This window comes from Panthera leo, chromosome E2 (genome assembly GCF_018350215.1).
Source record: "Panthera leo isolate Ple1 chromosome E2, P.leo_Ple1_pat1.1, whole genome shotgun sequence".
Taxonomy (NCBI): Eukaryota; Metazoa; Chordata; class Mammalia; order Carnivora; family Felidae; genus Panthera; species Panthera leo.
The window spans coordinates 44,650,825-44,671,290 of record NC_056693.1 but is presented as its reverse complement, the minus strand read 5'-3'; the positions used below and the strand labels follow the sequence as shown (position 1 = coordinate 44,671,290).

General features: G+C 37.8%; 1 protein-coding gene across 13 annotated transcripts in view; it reads right to left on the bottom strand.

Moving 5' to 3' along the window:
* NFAT5 (nuclear factor of activated T cells 5) overlaps positions 1-20,466 on the bottom strand; it is a 113,575-nt gene that overhangs the window by 7,668 nt on the left and 85,441 nt on the right. For 10 of the 13 annotated variants that reach the window (XM_042920737.1, XM_042920739.1, XM_042920746.1 and 7 more), the window contains 3 exons: positions 15,487-15,619; positions 9,750-9,833; positions 1,144-1,289 (listed from right to left, as the gene is read on the bottom strand). In XM_042920737.1, the coding sequence (XP_042776671.1) occupies positions 1,144-1,289; positions 9,750-9,833; positions 15,487-15,619 (363 nt within the window). The remainder of the gene's footprint in view (positions 1-1,143; positions 1,290-9,749; positions 9,834-15,486; positions 15,620-20,466) is intronic. The other 3 variants (XM_042920738.1, XM_042920740.1, XM_042920749.1) reach the window with 1 other exon arrangement.

The following is a 20,466-nucleotide window of genomic DNA, read 5'->3' as shown; positions in this document are numbered from 1 at the left end:
AAAAATCCCCAAATAATATGTGTATATAAACATTAAATTAGCTCATATGACACTTCAAAAATTATTATTCTAAAAACACACATAGGGGCGCCTGGGTGGCGCAGTCGGTTAAGCGTCCGACTTCAGCCAGGTCACGATCTCGCGGTCCGTGAGTTCGAGCCCCGCGTCGGGCTCTGAGCCTATGGCTCGGAGCCTGGAGTCTGTTTCTGATTCTGTGTCTCCCTCTCTCTCTGCCCCTCCCCCGTTCATGCTCTGTCTCTCTCTGTCCCAAAAATAAATAAAAAACGTTGAAAAAAAAAATTAAAAAAAAAAAAATAATAAAAAAAAATAAAAACACACATATATGCAGGACCAATTTCTACTCTACATTATTCTGTTGGAAAACAGGTGCAAGATTGATTCTCAGGGATACCATGACATCTGACTGTCATCAGGATATCTTTTTTTCTTAAGTTTATTTATTTATTTTGAGAGAGAGTGAGTACGTGAGCAGAGGAGGGCCAGAGAGAGAATCCCGCTGTCAGTGCAGAGCCTGATGCATGACTCGAACCCATGAACTATGAGATCATGACCTGAAACGAAATCAAGAGGGGTGCTCAACCAACTGAGCCACTCAGGTGCCCCTCTTTTTAACAAATGTTGTAAGTGAAGACAGCCAAACAAAAAACTAGAATAATCAGTTATTGATATGCTTAGGACAGGAAGAACACATTAATAGTAAATTTTAAAGTATCTCCATTTTGTGGATCATTGGTAGAATTATAGGGGGGAAAGTTATAAGTGAGAAAGGGAAAGAGACTTATAGAAAAAGACTGGGGGAAAAAAAGGAAATAAAAAACATCTCCAATTCTGAAAATACTAAACCTATACTGTCATTAATGCCCTACATCCCACAGGTACAGCTAACATTAATTCCTTCCTTACCAAAATATATATTAGAAGTCACTTTGCAGACTATTTTATTGGTTGGTAAAAGTATTCACTCTGAAAAGCAAAACTCATTAACTGCAACCAAAGAGAAACACATGTGAAAGAAACAGGAAAAGTAAAAAGCATAAACATGGGGAAAGGTAATCAAACTATTAAAAATATAGCAATTTTTATAACAGATTAAGATGTAGAGCACTTATCAATGCAGCTTACCTTAAAAATAGGGGAAGATCTTTTTTCTGTTACTTCCATTGGAGTAACATCTTCACTCTTAATCATACTGCTTGATATGAGTGGAGTGATCAGAGCACTGGGAAGAATATTTACCTTATCTAAGTTACAACCAGTAGTTTTCATTGCTGTACACACACAAAAAAAAAGAAAGAAAGAAGGTTTAAAATCATCAACTATTTCATTCTATAATATGTTGACTTAGCCATGATTTAAATGTCTTTTTTTTTTTTTTTTTTAAGGGAGAGAGAGAAAGTGTGCGAGCAGGGGAGAGGGGAACGGGGTGGGGAGGAGAGAGATGGAGAGGGAGAGAGAGAGAAAGAAAGAGAGAGAGAGAGAGAGAGAGAGAGAGAGAGAGAGAGAGAGAGAGAGAAAATGAATCTTTAAAAAAAAAATTTTTTTTAATGTTTATTTCTGAGAGAGAGACAGAGCGTGAGCGGGGAGGGGCAGAGAGAGAAGGAGACACATAATATGAAGCAGGCTCCAGGCTCCGAGCTGTCAGCCCAGAGCCCGATGAGGGGCTCAAACTCACGAACTGTGAGATCATGATCTGAGCCGAAGTCAGACACTCAACTGACTGAGCCACCCAGGCACCCGGAGAGAATGAATTTTAAACAGGCTTCACACTCAGCACCTATCACAGGGCTTGATCCCAAAACCCTGTGATCATGACCTGAGCTGAAATCAAGAGTCGGAAGCTCAAGTGACTGAGCCACCTGGGCGCCCCTAAATGTCTATTTTTTGATGCTATGCTGGTAGCATGAAATATAAAACTGGTGTATCAAAATGTGTCCTCCCTTTTTTGAAGCAGTAGTGGCTTGAGGCCTCCTGATATGAGCCAGGTTAGATAACAACAAGCTTAAGCAGTTCAGTTATCGAGCTATACGCCTCAGGGCCCTTTCGAGGTACTATGAATTGCACTAATCAACACAGCCACAGTAAATTGTAGGATACAGCTTAGAAATCTCCAGGTAAAAGCTACTCAATCACAACTCTCCTCTTAGCATATGGCTGCCCAGCAGCATAAAATCAAAACTTCGTAAGGGCCATAGGATTGTTGGAACATTTCTCTCAACAAAACTCAAGTGTCTCATTAGCATATACCACCAAGTAACCAGACAGACTTTGCTTTTCTATATTAATGTCTTAGAAAACATGTATTTGCTAAGTTCTTTTAGACAGGACTTAAATTTTTTTCTTTTCAGAAATTTAAGAATTATTTTAGGTTTACCAATTAAATCTCCAAAGCAAAACCAGCAAGTATTTTCTACTTCCCTCTCCTTCATTCTGCAGGAATAGTTACAGATTTACACTACGGAGACATAATATATAGCAGATAACGTAGGTTTTACCATTTTGGCATATCTACTTTTCCTCCTTGATTCCTTTTCTTTCTTTTTTTATCTCAAGTCTGCACTACTGGCATTTAGTGGAGCCTACTGATACCACAAATGATAGTCCTCTGAACTGAACATCTAGCCAAATTCTGAATCTAAGTGTTTACCACTACTTTGAAACCCTGTGGAGACACATACAAATTCCCCAGAAGGCATAGCTGTTAAACTCCTTAGTTTGATATTGAGAAGAAATACCAGCTACAGAGAGGATTTTAAAGTGGCATATGGTATATGACCAGGATGGCTATCTTTGTAAATATTTTGATTTACAAATATCTGAAATTTTCTTGTCTTACTTCAGCTGGTCTCACAGCTAATTGGCTAGAAACAACTCCTGTGGAAATAGATTATATTGAGGGAGGGGAAAGTGCTCATTTAATTTTTCATATTCTACACTTTATTACTCTGAGAAATGGATCATTTACTCAAGAATTCTCAGGCCTATTTTCACCTAGATTCTAACAATACCAATACAATTCAATTCATAATCCAATTTTGACTGAGACAAAACTAAAGATCACGCACAAGGCAGGCATTTAAAAGTATTCTAGGCCCATCTCGGGGCGCCTGGGTGGCTCAGTCGGTTAAGCGTTGGACTCCGGCTCAAGTCGTGATCTCGCAGTCCGTGAGTTCGAACCCCGCGTCGGGCTCTGTGCTGACAGCTCAGAGCCTGGAGCCTGTTTCAGATTCTGTGTCTCCCTCTCTCTGACCCTCCCCATTCATGCTCTATCTCCCTCTGTCTCAAAAATAAATAAAGGTTAAAAAAAATTTAAAAAAAAAAAAAAAAAAAAGTATTCTAGGCCCATCTCAAAGGACAGTTTGAAAGACCACTGGTAATGTCCTAAGTTGATCCTATAATGTTCAACTATCCTTTTTTTTTTTTTTTTGATGTTTATTTACTTTTGAGAGAGAGAGAAAGAGAGTGAGGAAGGGGCAGAGAAAGAGGGGTATGAGGATCTGAAGCAGGCTCCATGCTGACAGCAAAGAGCCTGATGCGGGGCTCAAACCTGCGAACCAAGAGATCATGACCTGAGCTGAAGTCGGACGCTTAACCGAATGAGTCACCCAGACGCCCCTTCAACTGCTATTTCTGCTTTTTAGTTCTAGTAGAATATGAGCGCCATGAAGGCAGATTTTGTTGTTGTTGCGTGGTGCATAGTAGGTAACCAATAAACATTTGCTGAATTAATGAAGCAATGAATAATCTTACTTTACTTTTGTCATAGTTTAGTTTGTTGTGGACTGTTTGGTTAATGATACAGTGTAATGTTGCAAATTTTCATTATAATATTTCTGGCCTAAAAAGTTTAACATCTAAAGACAAATTTATATTACAATTCAATTAGAAACTATATAAAAATTCACTGACAAGTAAATGCACTACCTACAGTTAAATCGATCTGTACATGATTTTTGCCCAAATTTATTTAGAGAATAATTCTTTTTTAAAAAATGTTATTTTGAGACACACATACATACAAGTGGGGGAGGGAAGAGAGTGAAGGAGTGAGGGGGAGAGGGAGAGGGAGAGAGAGAGAGAGAGAGAGAGAGAGAGAGAGAGAATCCCAAGCAGGCTCTGTGCTGAGCGTGGAGCCTGACTCAGGGCTTGATCTCACAACCCTGATATCATGACCTGAGCCAAAATCAAGAGTTGGATGCTTAACCAACTGAGCCACCCAGGAACCTCTGGAGAATAATTCTTATTATCAGAGTTTCCCCCCCCCCCCGCTTTTGGAAAGTGAGAATGGGTGGAATAAGTTGAGCAAGAGTCTTTAACTCCTCTAAGGAGACTACTGATAGGCAGGTCTATTGGTATAGACAAACAAGAAAAGGACAATTTGTCTAATGTCCACCCAAAGATACAAATCTTTCTATAGCCACAGGCACGAAGTCTTTCTATGGCCAATAACCATTTAGTTTTCTGACACTTATTCTGGTTTGCTTATTGTTTTAGCTATGTATGAACTACAGCTAGAATCTTGCTGGTGCTACTCACAAGAATGGAAGGTGCTTCCCTGAGCTCCCTGGTGTAGGTGGTGAGGGATGCTGGATCTGCATAAAGGGAAAGAGTTCTCCTGGTATGCTCTCTGGTCTCCTGATACTAATGGGCTTCCCATTCTATCCCTGCTGGTGCTGCTGGAGATAGGGAAGCGCTTATGTGGGCTACTTCTGCCACTGGTTGGAAGGTCAAAAACTTCAAGGTCAGGGTGGGTTCCCGGCCACTGGGTGAGAGTTTGGGACACCCTGGATCTGTTTCACTTTCTGCCATTGGACTGCCTTCTATTACTGGGTGGAAGATTAGGAGACACTTGGCCTGGGTCTTCCTCTGCTGTTGGGGGAAGGACAGGGAGACACAGGACCTGCTGATACCACCAATACAGGCAGCACAGGGCCTGTGTGCTATGGCCTGGTATGGGGTAGGGGATGGGTTGGCTCCCTGGGTTCTGTTGTTCCCTCTTCTGCAGACCGACTGACCTGCTTCAGCTGGCTTATGTGAAGCCTGTGTTTTGGCCCTCCTCGGTTCTACTGTCTGGATATCTGGCCCACCGTTACTTGGCAGGTGTGAGGCATGGAGTGGGTTGACCATCTCAAGTTCTGCTGTTGCTACCACAAATGTGGGTGGGGGGGTTAGATGGTCCCCCAATTTTGCTAGTGGGTCAGCTGCTGCCACTAGGTATGAGTCATCCTACTAAGCCTCTACTAGGCTTGGCCTTTCCTGGTCTTTCAGAGCAGGCTATTCATGCTTATTTGTTGATTTATTCTGTCTGTACCTGTTGCCAGTTTTGAGTCACAGACTTCTCTGGTGCCCAATTCAGATAAATGGTAGATATAAAGAAAACCCAGAAAACTCACTTAGGGTCAGTCTCCAAGTTCTGAGGTCCCTAGCCTGTCCACTTTCTTCTTTCTATTTTCAAAGTGTTTTTACGACTGTTCAATTATCTCCAACATAATTTGGTAGATTTAGAAGGGAGGAACAGGGAAAAGTGAGTTTATACTATCTATCGTATCCCAGAACCTGTAACTGTATCTTAATGGACCAGTAAACAATATTAAATGGGTTGAGAGATGTCACTCTACCTTTCTTTCCTACATTCTCATTATGTATTTATAATCCTTTACAAAGTTTCAGGCACTGTTCTGGGTTCCAATGATGATTAAGATGGATAAATCCCAGGGCGCCTGGGTGGTTCAGTCAGTTAAATGTCCCCCTCTTGATCTTGGCTCAGGTCATGATCTTGCAGTTAATGAACTGAGCCCCATGCTGGCCTCTGGGCTAATAGCATGGGGCCTGCCTGAGATTCTCCCTCTTTCCCTCTCATTCTGCCCCTTGTCCACTTGCATGCTCGGTTTCTCTCTCTCTCAAAAAAATAAACTTAAAAAAAAAAAGATGGATAAAGTCCTACTGCCTAGAAATTATATTTTAGTGAAAAAGGAAAAAAACATCAAACATGTAAAGTCTTTGTATTGCCTAAGGGTTAGGGGAGAACTTTTAAGCCAATTCAGAAAATCCATAAGAGAAGATAAACACATTTCATCATCCAAACATCAATTTGAATTTGTGAAGAATATTAGTATTGATAGGTTATGCCAAACAACTTTTTAAAAAAATGTTTTAATGTTTATTAATTTTTTGAGGGAGAGAGACAGAGTGTGAGCAGGGGAGGGGCAGAGAGAGAGGGAGACATAAAATCCGAAGTATGCTCCAGGCTCTGAGACTGACGCAGGGCTCAAACTCATGAGATCATGGCCTGAGCTGAAGTCAGACACTTAACAGACTGAGCCATCCGGGGGTCCCTATGCCAAACAACTTTTAAACAGTATTCTCTTCTATCCCTGCAGACAGTTGTTGAAACTCAGAACAATCTTTACTAAAAGTTTGTTGTCAGCAAGCAGCCTTTAGATCAAGTACAAATATGTTAGATTAAAACGTAAATTAAGATTTAGAGGGGAAGAAATAATAGTTTTGGGGGAAATCTAAGTTGCAAGCTATGTCAGTTACTAGCTGTGTGACCTTGAGCAAATTACTTAACTTCTCTAAGCCTTGGTTTTATTCATCTGTAAAATGAGATTGAGATATGTCTCCTCCAAGCTTCAAAACCTTTCCACATAGTTAAAACCAGTTAGAAAAAAGTATATGTTCTCAACGATTTTTCACACTCATCCAATTAACCACTGCTTACAGAGCTGAAACCATGAGGGAATGCACATCAATACAAGTTGATCCTCGAACAATGTGGGGGTTGAGGTATTGACACTGCCACACAGTTGAAAATCTGCACAGAACTTTTGACTGTCTCAAAACTTTGTATCAAAACTAATACATAATTAGTTTTGACTGTATCAAAACTAATGATAGCCTACAGTTGACCAGAAGTCTAACCCATAAAATAAACAGTTGATTAACATATTTTGTATGTTATATGTATTACATACTATATTCTTACAATAAAGTAGGCTAGAGAAAAGAAAGTGCTATTAAGAAAATCATTAGGAAAATAGATATACCATATCTACTGAAAAAATCTCCATAAGTGTACCTGTGCAGTTCAAACCTGTGTTATTCGAGGCTCAACTATACTTTATCCCTGAATCCTAAACCTGCAGTAAAAAAGTCTTTGAGCGATCTATCTAGAGAATCCCCTCACATCTACCTGTACCTATAGATACAAAAAACTTTCTGGAAATATGCCCAAGAAACTGTTAACAGTAGTTTATACTATATACTTTGTCTTACTTAATTTGTATTATTTTTGTGTAAAGGATACAGACACAGTGCACTTATCCTCTTTACTCTCCACCCACTCTCGCCTGACACCTCTCCAAGGAATTAGAAATTTCCTTTAGAGCAAAAGCTTTCAAAAACTATCATATTTAGGTTATCAAGTTCTAAATTTTGTTTTTTATTTTTTTTAAGTTTATTTATTTATGCTTTGAAAGAGAGAGAGAGAGAGCAGGTGAGTGAGCAGGGAAGGGGCAGAGAGACAGGGAGAGACAGAATCCCAAGCAGGCTCTGCACTGTCAGCACAGAGGCTCACATGGGACTTGAACCCAAGAACTGCAAGATAATGACCTGAGCCAAAATCAAGTCAGACATCTAATCGATTTAGCCACCCAGGCGCCCCAAGTTCTATATCTTATTGTAATTGATGTCTATTTAAGTCACTTGGAAGATTCCTGCCAGCACACAAGTTTAAAAGTCATTTATAATGCTCAGTCTTCATTAAACGATACCTAATTAAATCTCTCAGATGGCACTGTGATATTATACTAAAGCTCTGATTTCAAGCAATCATAAAAATAAGACATATGTCAAAAAAAATTCCTGGTTCTGAAAGCTACTATTTTTAAAATTGATCACGAATCTCCAAATAATGATATTCTATTTAAAATGACAAGTGAAAAAATTAAATTGATAAGTTTAGCATTCAATTTAATATTCTATCTTCAAAAAATTTTTACCATGATTTCACTTGTAACTGTCAAAATAAGGTCTGAATTGTGAAAAATTAATAGCATGTATCTGTGTGTTTGTTTCTAATCCTTTTTAAAAAAATGTTTATTTATTTTTGAGACAGAGAGTGAGCGGGGGAGGTGCAGAGAGATAGAGGGATAGAGGATCAGAAGCCGGCTCTGTGTTGATAGCAGACAGCCCGATGTAAGGCTCGTACTCACAAATCGTGAGGTCATGACCTGAGCTGAAGCCGGATGCTCAACCGACTGAGCCACTCAGGTGCTCCTGTGGTCTGTTTTTTGCCAACTTTGCCATCCATGCAGGGCTTGATCCCACGAACTGTGAGATCATGACCTGAGCCGAGATCAAGAGTTGGTTGCTTAACGGACTGAGCTACCCAGGCACCCTTCCTTTGTTAACACTAGCTAAGTGACCTTGGACAAATTATTTAATTTCTCTGGAACCTTGGTTTACTCCTCTGTGAAGTGAGAATAATAAATTACCTACCTCAGAGAGTTTGGAAATAGTGTCAGTAAAGAGCATGGCATTTTGCTGAGTACTTAATATACGTTCAATAAATGTTAGCTATTGTTAGCCATTATACAGTTTTGTAAATCTTGTAGTTGAATCAGATAACCTTGGCAGATTACTTACTGCTGCATTATTCCTCACTAACCTACTCTGAAAGTGTTCATGGTCAGAAATTAAAATGACAGGCATACCGAACATGCTATATGTATATGAATGCTGAATTTTACTGACAATATAAAAAAAAAAACAACCCACTGTATTTGATTAAGTATTTTTAATTTTAAAATTTTATTTGATTTAACTCACATGAATTCCAAGGCAGAAAAGTACAAATAAAGGCTAGAATTAGAAGAATAAATCAATGGCCATTATATAATTGACCTCTTCATATATAATGGCAAAAAAGCATCATCACTGAGTATCTACTTGTGTTAGAAGTCTATTAAGAAAAATATGTACTCGATTCTGGCTCCACCACCATGTGTCAGCCACCTGAGGTATTAAAGGTTGGGTGTGGAATAAAGCATGCAAGATAGGGGAATAAAAACTAGACAGACAGAAAGAAAAAAAATCTACTCTACTACATTATAACATCTTGAAGATATCTTCATTGTCTCTTGGGATTGGCAAAGAGTGAATAAAGATGTCAGAAGAAAAGAGTAACTAAAAAAACTTAAAAAAATCTTAATGTTTATTCATTTTTGAGAGACAGAGACAGAGCATGAGTGGGGAAGGAGCAGAGAGAGAGGGAGACACAGAATCTGAAGTAGGCTCCAGGCTCTGAGCTGTCAGCACAGAGCCCGACACGGGGCTCGAACTCACGGACCGTGAGATCGTGACCTGAGCTGAAGTCAGATGCCCAACCGACTGAGCCACCCAGGTGCCCCAAGAAACTTTTAAAAACTCTATTTTACATACATTACTGTATTTTATATTTTTAATATTTTTAACACTGAGGAATGAAAAACAAAACAAAAGTCTCCTCTACTCCAACATGTTTAAAAAAAGTTTGTTCATATGGTGACTTAAGGGAAATATCAAGTTGGGAAACAAGCATTCAGTGAAGTTAAACAAATATTTATTTTGGGATATGGAAGATACCCTGCTAAGTGTCCCAAGTATGTGAGAGAAAACCAAATAGTAAGATTTGCTAGAGAAAACATATAGGATAACCTATTTATACTTTTTGAAAAGAATCAACTTGGTACCTTTCATGGCCTCTTCAAAAGAGCAAGGTCTTGAAGGACTAGATATTTCTTTCTTCACATTTACATTCAAAGCACCAGCTGCTGCTATTAAAGCAAAACAAAACAAAAAGATTGATGTATTTATTTCAATTTGTACATAAAAAGATGTGTATCTTAAAATTCTTTCATCAGAATATTTCCCACAAGACATTATTAAATCATTTGTTTAGCAGAAAATCCAGGCAGAGAGGAGTTTTTAGAACCATCAATCTATGCTCTAAAATTCACCAACCGAGTAGGCAGCAGCACATGCTCACTTATCAAAACAAAAGCAACGGTAACTTTAAAAAAATCCTTCTTGTAACAGTATTCATATTAAGGATAACTGATGAGAAGACTGATATGAAACTTTTTAAACTGATCAAATATACTGTAACACTAGCATAAAAAAAATTCACCATTCATCCACCTAAATGATTTGTTAGAAAATATATATCGATTGAGAAACATTAGTCAATTAATTGAACTAAATTTTTAAAAACCTGTGATGAACATAAAGAATCTAGAGGGGTGCCTGGGTGGCTCAGTCGATTAAGCGTCCGACTTCAGCTCAGGTCACGATCTCACGGTCCGTGAGTTCGAGCCCCGTGTCGGGCTCTGGGCTGATGGCTCAGAGCCTGGAGCCTGTTTCCAATTCTGTGTCTCCCTCTCTCTCTGCCCCTCCCCCGTTCATGCTCTGTCTCTCTTTGTCTCAAAAATAAATAAACGTTAAAACAAAAATTAAAAAAAAAAAAAAAAAAGAATCTAGAGCATTATGATTATTCCTTTTGTAAAGCCTTGGAAAAATCCCTTGTGCACTGTTAATGGTGAATTGCTCAACTATTATTACATCAAGTCATATCAACTGTATCTACTATGGCAACCTAAAATTTTTTTTTTACGTTTATTTATTTTTGAGAGAGAGAGAGACAGAGTGCAAGTGGGGGCAGGGCAGAGAGACACAGCGAGACACAGAATCCGAAGCAGGCTCCAGGCTCCGAGCTGTCAGCACAGAGCCCGATGTGGGGCTCAAACTCACAACTGTGAGATCATGACCTGAACCGAAGTCAGACAGACAATCAATTGAGCCACCCAGATGCCCTGGCAACTTTAAATTTAATGGGCCTAAGAACAGAGTTCAGTTCTGAAATGATAAAGTTAAATAAATTCCAGGATCTCACTTAAAATGATTATACAATAATTTTATTAAAATTTTTAATTTCTATATTTCTATGTATTTATTTTATATCCCCTAATTCATTTAGAATGGGAATTGAGTCACCTTATTTACAATTTATTTTTTTAAAGTTTATTTACTTATTTTGAGAGAGAAAGAGAAAGTGCAAAAACGTGCAGGAGGGGCAGAGAGAGAATCCAAAGGAGGATGCACTGACAGTGCAAAGCCCAACGTGGGGCTCGAACTCACAAACCATGAGAGCATGACCTGAGTAGAAACCAAGAGTCAGTTGCTTAACTGACTGAGCCACCCAGGCACCCCACAATTTCTTATTTTTGACATGACAATGTGAAATGATATTTATAAAGATACTATAAAGAGCTAGTCAATTGTGGATAAAGAGACAAAATGTACACATCTAAGAATGAACTTAAATAATTTATCTTATTGTGCTACACAGAAGGTCCAACAAATGATATACAGGCAGTCGAATGGAAAAGAAATCCATAAACAGTTTTAATTATTTATTTTTAAAGATTTTGTTTTACTTTTATTTTTTAGTTTTTTAGGTTTTATATTTTTAAGTAATCTCTACACCCAACATGGGGCTTGAACTCACAACCCTGAGATCAAGAGTTGCATGCTCTTCCGACAGTCAGCCAGATGTCCCTCTAGACATTAAAAAGAAATTTTTTTAATGTTTATCTATTTTTGAGAGAAAGAGAGAGAGAGAGAGCAAGTGGTGAGAGAGAGGGAGACACAGAATCTGAAGTGGGCTCCAGGCTCTGAGCTGTCAGCACAGAGCCCAATGAGGGGCTTGAACTCACAAACTGCAAGACCATCATCTGAGCTGAAGTCCGATGTTTAACCGACTGAGTCACCCAGATGCCCATACTTTTAGATAGTTTTAAAGCGTAACATTAGTTCTAACAATTACAGATTTTAAAATAGAAAATAATCTTTGAAACCACTTTAAATTTCTACTTTTATTTATTTTTATTTTTTATTATTTAAATTTTAAGTAGGCTCCACACACAAGGTGGGGCTCAAACTCATAACCCCTGAGATCAAGAGTTGCATGCTCTACCGACTGAGCTGGCCAGGTACCCCTTAAATTTCTATTTTTATTTTTTTTAATTTTAATTTTATTTTATTTTGAGAGAGAGAGAGAGACAGAACATGATCAGGGGAGGGGCAGAGAATCCCAAGCGGGCTCTGCACTGTCAGTGTGTAGCCTGATGTGGGGCTTGAACTCACGAACTATGAGATCATGACCTGAGCCAAAATCAAGAGTTAGATGCTTAACCGACTGGGCCACCCAGGTGCCTCTTAAATGTCTTCTTTTAAAATTAAGTTTTAGTCATTTCTTGTTAGAGTAACAAAACGATGAACAAATGTTATGTCCTTCATTTTATACAGAAATCACCACTGCTGAGTCACTACAAAATTAACCTAATGTGATTTATGTGTCGTAATAGACTGAAGTAAAAGCTTTGGTGACTAACTGGCAATAAAACAAAGGTTTTATGACCCTGCAAAGTATCTAAATGTTTGAGAACATGCACGTGCAATGCCCTTTTTGGCAGTAATAGATTCAGAGGGCTTTAGAAGGGCTTGTGTCTGAAAGAGTGTGCAAAGCCAATTTATGTTCACTTGAGCCCTTGTCCAATCCTACTTTTAGACCATGTACCAAGTACCCATGATATCCAATTTTTCTGCAAAACTATTCTAGACTATGTGTGGAGTCTTAGACCTACGGAATGGACAAAGCTTGGAAGCACTGGTTGGTGCATTAAGGCCCTCTAGGTATAGCATGGGGCTAGGAAAGGGAAAAGGCGGTTGACAGGCTGGGTATTCTCTTTCCTCTTGTTGCCACATCCAGCTTGGAACTCCCAAGGCATTATGATAATCCTAAATCTGGCCTTCCAGGTTGATATGAAAGTATCTTGGTCAAATTAGGAGAATAGGATATATTTAATTAGCCAGTTTATTTATAACTTTTAAATATTTAGACAAATAGTATAATAGTCGCCATTTCTACTCTGACTTGTGAATATTAGGGTAGGCCTAGTTTTTCTTCTTATAATTATATACCATTGAATGTTCAAATATTTAACCACAGTCCTTAGATGAATCACAACAGCAACTGGATGATCAAAATGAGATAGTGCAAATTTTCTATAACCAAGCTTTCCTGAAATCATATTCTCTCTCACATAGACCTGAAAAGATTATCACATTTTATAAAATACAAAAAAGTGAAATTATGGGAAGATTCTTTGATTAGCTATATCATAAAGGCAGAAACTGAAGCATTACATCTTATTACAAAGTTTGCATACTACTTATTTATTCAATTAAGAGTTTCTGAGAGTGAATGCTATCTACAGAATACAAAATATGAAGAGAAAAACTTAAAAGAATAAACATATGTTAATGATTGCCTAAATGTGGCCAAAGATAGTCAATTAGTATAGGCTATAAAGCAGAGGACTTAAAAGCTGTTTTATCTGGCAATCTATCAAAGGGAAATTTCTTTCTTTTTTTTAAGTTTATTTATTTTTGAGAGAGAGAGAGAGAGGATGTCAACAGGGGAGGGGCAGAAAGAGGGAGAGAGCAAGAATCCTAAGCAGCCTCTGTGCTGTCAGCACAGAGCCTGATGCGGGGCTTGAATTCCTGAACCGTGAGATCATGACCTGAGCCAAAATCAAGAGTGGATGCTTAATCCACTAAGCCACCCAGGTGCCCTGGGAAATTTCTAGTGATCAGCATTTATCACTAAGAAATTAAGATTCTTAGTGCTGACTCTAAGCACTTTAAAGTCCTGATGTTCTTCACCAGTAATCAATAAAAACAAACAAATGACAACAAAACCTCAGGACTGCAACATCTTTCAGGCTACCCTGACCACATACATACACTTCTTTCTTCCCTTCCCACACAAATGACACAGAAGTTCATTAGGAAGAACGTTCTTCTGTACCAATTATGCCAGCTTTTGCTGCATGGGTAAGCTCCTCTTCACATAAAATATTAAATGCCACTATTTAGTAATTAGCATTTAGTAAAATGTGTTAACTACCATTATTTTTAAATAAAACTTTCTTGGATTTTTGAGACCTTTCTAGAAAGAGAACAATTAAATATGTGGTCTGAGTATCTTCTCTTTCCTGTTTTTGTTGAAACCAATATATTATTTCTAAACATTGCCTTTTTCTGTCTGAAAATTTTACTGCTGATCTTTTATTCTAACACAACTATTAACTTCATTAATGTTATATATACTGTGGCATACTTTTGTAGCAGACTGGTGCATAATAAGCAATGCTGTGAAATCTAGACATATTTTTTAAAAGGGAGACACATTAAGTGAGAGAAAGTATTATCAAGACTAGTTACAACTCTGCCCTAGCTACTGTTTCCATTACTTTTTCTTGCCAGGGCTTTCTTTCCCCACCACCTTTATTCACTTTGTACCTCACTGAATCCTGAAGTATTTGGGAATAACATAAACAATAAACTTTTAAATATGGAAGAACTGCTAATTCTGACGTATGCCTGAGACTGGAACGAACTGAAGCAATGGTAAACATGGCAGAAATCAAGCCTAGGTCAATGGAACATGTGAAGAATTTTAATTAGCAAATTAAATTTTCCAAACTGTTCTCCCTACTTTTGCTAGGAAAAGGCTTCTCTTCTTCAGGCAACTAAATCAATGTAGGCAAAAAATTCCTAAGAGGGGCATGTGAGTGGCTCAGTTGGTTAAGAGTCCAACTTTGGCTCAGGTCATGATCTCACAGTTCATGAGATCTCATAGTTCACAGCACACTGGTCTGCTGTCAGTGCAGACCCGCTTCTGATCCTGTGTCCCCCTCTCCTTCTGCTCCTCCCCTGCTCTCTCTCTCAAAACTAAATAACCATTAAAAAAAATTCTTAAGACACTTCTTACCCAGAGATCTTCTAACCTTTTAGGATTTCAATTGCTTTTATTGCTCTGGTTTCTAAAGCAACTATTTTACCTAAGTTCTTAAAATTATATTTAAAATACTTATTAACCAGCAGTCTTTGATATTTTTGACTACACAAATTAGAAAATGTTACAGGCATATAACTCTATTCGTGATTTTATCATTTATCAATCCAAGCCTATCTCTCACTTCTCCCGAAATACATCCTATAAGCCAGACTGAGACTAAACTATTAGCAGTTACCCAAAGTTGTCACTTTGACCTTTCTGCACATAAAAGGTCCTTAATGAATGGCACTTATTACTAAGGAGTAATTTGTATGATATAATTTTGAAGAGTAGGACTTGAGAGCATTCCTAGCTTTTCTTTAACCAGGACAGCACAAGGCAAAATGACACCCTAGATGTAAGAGCAAAAGCAGTATTTGGTGGCTATCTTCTTAGGAAATAATGCCCTTAGTATCAACTCATCTTAGCATACAACTTTTTCATTTTGCTTGGCTGGACTTCAATTGCTTCCAAAGAACTAGAAATTAATTATTGGTTTTAGATCAGAATTCTTTATTTTGACATACCTGGGTCTGGAGTGTAAGTGAATGGCTGAACATCATGAGATCTTCCAGCATTGGTCACTACATATATTCCCACGGATACTGGCAAAGTTATATGTTGGTCATGATATGGGGGAACCTTCACAATAAGATGATTCTAAATTTAAAGGAAATAACAAGAGTCAAAAAGAAGCAATATTTAAATTAAAATTTTGAAATAAAAATTATAATTAAGTAGATTTCCTTTTAGCAGCAAAGTGTAAAGAGTCTGACTAGGGAAAAAATGTATTTTAAAGCTCAGATTCACAGGCATCGGGACATTAATCTTAAAATTGCCTTTAATGTTTTACAGTGGCTTCCAAGGTGCTTTTCCTGTCAACTGTATCTCTTTTCCATTCTCCCCCAGCTTGTTACACTCTGGCTACACTGACCTTCTTAGTCCATTCTTTTAACATACTAAATTCATTTTTTTACCTCAGAGGCTTTACAACTTGCTGGTCTCTCCCACTGGAATATGCTTCCTTCACCTCTTTAAATGTCTAGTTCCTTATCCATTGTCAGGTCTTATTCAAATGTTACCTCCACAGAGAAGTCTTCTATGACCATCCTATCTAAAGTAGCACCCCTCCCAACCTGGTCACATAATCTTGTTTATTTCTAAAATAGCATTTAGCACCACTTGAAATTATTGTAGTTATTTGCTTGTTTTTTGTCTCTCTCCAATCACAAGAATGTAAGCTCCATAAGAACCTAGGATGTTTTCTTTTTCATTCTATATCCACTGTTAAGTATCTTATACAAAATACATGCAAATATATTTGTTGAATAAAAGAATGAATATAATTTTAAGGGAAAAATATGTTCACCAAGCACAATGTTCGTTATCATATGTTTTGGACAACATTAATTGTGAAATGTACTTTACAATGCAATTTACACTACTTCCTAACCATGTTAATTTTCATTTAAAGTCAAATAGAGCAAATCAAAGTTATTTTTTGTCAGAATAGTGGCAGAAGCATCCTTATAAGAAAAAAGTTCATAAATGCTTCACCAGCACTCATTCAAGGGGACTGCATCTTCTTGGAAGATAACCATGAACCGTATCTGACTTATGCCCTTCTTCCCTAGTACATTACAGAACTGGGAAGGAATATTAAGGGGTAATGATTATGTTTTTCTACTAGGATGTGATATGCAGGAGGCCAATACTGACAACTGAAGGTGATGTGAGTTTGATGACATTTGTTATTTAGCTAGACTATAGTTGGTTGATTCAGTTGAATAGATCAAATGACAAGTGGGATCAAGGTCAAGGTTTCAATTTCTGAGCACTTACTTTGTTTCTAAGCTATCTTAAGACACTGTGAAATAGTCAAAACAGCTTCTGATTTATGGCAGTTAGGCTTCTTAAGCCCAGTTACCCATCTCAAAAACAAAACAAAACAAAACAAAACAAAAACACATTTTTAAGCCAGGTGAAAAAAACATGTATACATGTGTGTATGTCCACAGATATTGAGGGACAAAAATCTGAGAGCACAGATTCAGTGCACATGAGGTCATCAAGAAATGTACCTGCAATGATCCAATTTCTAAGAAACAGTTTTAAAATTCCATCGACTCTTAATTTTACTCTTTTGTTTAAATACTGTAACTACGTCACAAACTACCTACAGTTAAAGAAATGGTTGAATAGATGTTCTTGTGAGGTGTCCTCCTCGTTTGTATTTAAAAACTTTTATTACACTTGCTTTGGAGAGCATACTTAAACTTAATTTGAAATCTTTAAAAAACTAGAGGGCTTGGGTGGCTCAGTTGGTTAAGTGTCTGACTTTGGTTCAGATCATGATCTCACGGTTCATGAGTTTGGGCCCTGCATCAGACACTGTGCTGACAGCTCAGAGTCTGGACCCTGCTTTGGATTCTGTGTCTCCCTCTCTCTCTGCCCCTCTCCCACTTGTGCTCTATCTCTCTCAAAAACAAACATTAAAAATTTTTTAAAAAAATGGAATCTTTAAAAAACCAAATGAACTGGGGCACCTGGGTGGCTCAGTCAGTTAAGTGTCTAACTTCGGCTCAAGTCATGATGTCATGGTTTCTGAGTTTGAGCCCCACATCGGGCTCTGTGCTGACAGCTCAGAGCCTGGAGATTGCTTTAGATTCTGTGTCTCATTCTCTCTCTGCCCCTCCCCTGCTTGTGCTCTGTCTCTCAAGAAATAAATGTAAAAAAAAAAATTAAAAACAAACACAAATGAACCTATTTAAAAAAAAAATTTTTTTTAAACGTTTATTTACTATTAAGAGACAGAGAGAGACAGAGCATGAGCATGGGAGGGGCAGAGAGAGAAGGAGACACAGAATCCGAAGCAGGCTCCAGGCTCTGAGCTGTCAGCACAGAGCCCGATGCGGGGCTCGAACTCACAAACCACGAGATCATGACCTGAGCTGCAGTCAGACACTTAACCGACTGAGCCACCCAGGCGCCCCCAAATGAACCTATTTCGATACTAATCCTTCATACTGCCTCAATCTGAATCTAGAAATTCTACAAGTGATTTGAAATAAAAAATAAGTAAATTATGAATAGTGACAGAAAGTTTGTTTCTTTAGAGGTGCCTGGGTTAAGAATCCTGCTTGGGATTCTCCTCCTTCTCTCTCTCGCAAACTTTTATTTACTTTTAATGTTTATTTATTCTTAATGTTTACTTATTTTGAGAGAGAGCAAGAGAGAGAAAAAGTACACACGAGGTGACAAATGGCAGAGAGAGAGAGAGAGAGAGAGAGAGAGAGAGAGAGAATATCCCAAGCAGGCTCTATGCTGGCAACACAGAAACTGCTATGGGGCTCGATCCCACAAACCCTAGGATCATGACCTGAGCCCAAATCGAGAGTCCAATGCTTAACCGATTGAGCCACCCAGGCTCTAGTTCCCTTTATTATTATTATTATTTTAAAGTTTATTTATCTTAAGAGAGAGCAGGATAGAGAGAGTGCAAGCAGAGAAGGGGCACAGAGAGAGAGGGAGAAAGAGAGAATCCCAGGCAGGCTTCGCAGTGTCAGCGTGGAGCCTGACGTGGGGCTCAAACTCATGACCCATGAGATGTGATCCAAGCCAAAACCAAGAGTCAGATGCTTAACTGACTGAGCCATCCAGGCGGCCCCCGCCTCTAGTTCCCTTTTTGAATCACTTCCACATTTCAAGCTGTGAAACTCTCTTGCTTTCTTTCAAAACAAACTTATCTTTAACACTATATGTAAATGCACATATAGAGAGAAAAAAAAGACTACATGTATATCTATATATATGTATGAGATCTATTACAGATTGATTTTTAAGATATATATCTTTTATATATATTTAATGGGCAATTCCTACAGAATTCATCTGGAATTGTTAAAATGGTAATAAATAAAATGACCCTGCATACCTATTATGGCTTTGAATAGAAGAGCCAAATATTAAACAAAGAACTGTTTTCCCAGATTTCATTAATCTGAATTTTTAAATAATAAAAAAGTTTAATATCTGAGGAGTTAATTTGGGGATTGCAAATGAATAGTCATTATAATTACCTTTATTTTTAAAATATTTTTAAAGTTTATTTTTTTATTTTGAGAAAGAGCATGAGAACGCACAGTAGGGGCAGAGAGAGAATCCCAAGAAGGCTCTGCACTCTTAGTGCAGCGCCCTACACAGGGCTTAAACTCACAAACTGCAAGATCATGACCTGAGCTAAACCAAGAGTCAGATGCTTAACCAACTGAGCAACCCAGGCACCCCAGCAAGGTTACCTTTAAGTGGTCTTTTCTACTATACTATCTTTTCATCAATTTTTAATATTGTAGAGGTCCTTTTAGCTTTTCTGTAGAGGCCTGATATTTATGTATGGACCACAATTTCTTTTCTGTTGCTGTTTGAGTATCCTTCCCTCTAAATGTTTAATATTTTAAATAGATTTTATTTTTTTTAAGTAATTTCTACATGTGGGGCTCAAAACCACAATCCCTAGATCAAGAGTCACATGCACCACTGACTGAGTCAGCCAAGCACTCCTAAATGTTAATTTTTTTTAATTTTAATATAATCTGTTGGATCAATTCTTTATATCTCCACTGTGATCCCATTCTAAAACACTTCCCAGAGAGTCCCTTAAGAAAAAAAAGAAAAAAAAAAAAAGAAAGTTCTCTGAAAAAGATAAACTTAAAAATGAAGAGAACCACAGAATTAATGAAAAATCATATTATGTTTTAGTTTGTTATACATACTTGCTTGCAAAAACCCCAGGACCTCTAGATATAGCCACCAAATAAGGACATTAATTCCTTTTCATTCCACCATGTCTTATTTTTATGATTACTCTTCTTTAATCTATGGTAGCTGGCATTAACTACCCTGCAAAAAAGTGTTTTAAGAATATTAGCTACCCCATGCCTCAAAGGTAAAGAAGGAAGGAAGGAAAAAAGGATAAAGGAAAGAATGGAGAAGAAAGGAAGGGGGAGAGGGGGAGGTAAACAAAGAAGAGGAGGAGGAGGAGGAGGAGGAAGAGGGAGGACAAGGATGAGGAGGAGGAGGAACAAAGACTTCTTAATATTTAGTTCTATATGAGACAGCAAGTTAAGACTATAATTTGTTTGGGGACATCTTATTAATATTTTGTGTAATTTATAGGGTGAGTTTCTCCGTCTCCAGAACTAATTTTCTTATCCAAAAAGCTGCATCACAGGATAAGGTGATAGACAGACAGATAGATAGATAGAAAGAAAGGAAGGGAGGGAGGAAGAAAAGAAAAAGAAAGAAAGAAAGAAAGAAAGAAACAAACAAACAAACAAACAAACAGGCATATTACTAGCAAGGGAGTTTACATTAATCTAACCAACTCATCAAAACCCAAAACATGTTTATGGCACACACAGAAGTACTGCATGGATAAATAAACCTTCAGTCAGGACCAAAACTATAGGTGTGCAAAAACCTGGTTGAAATCAGGGTTTGAAGTGCCC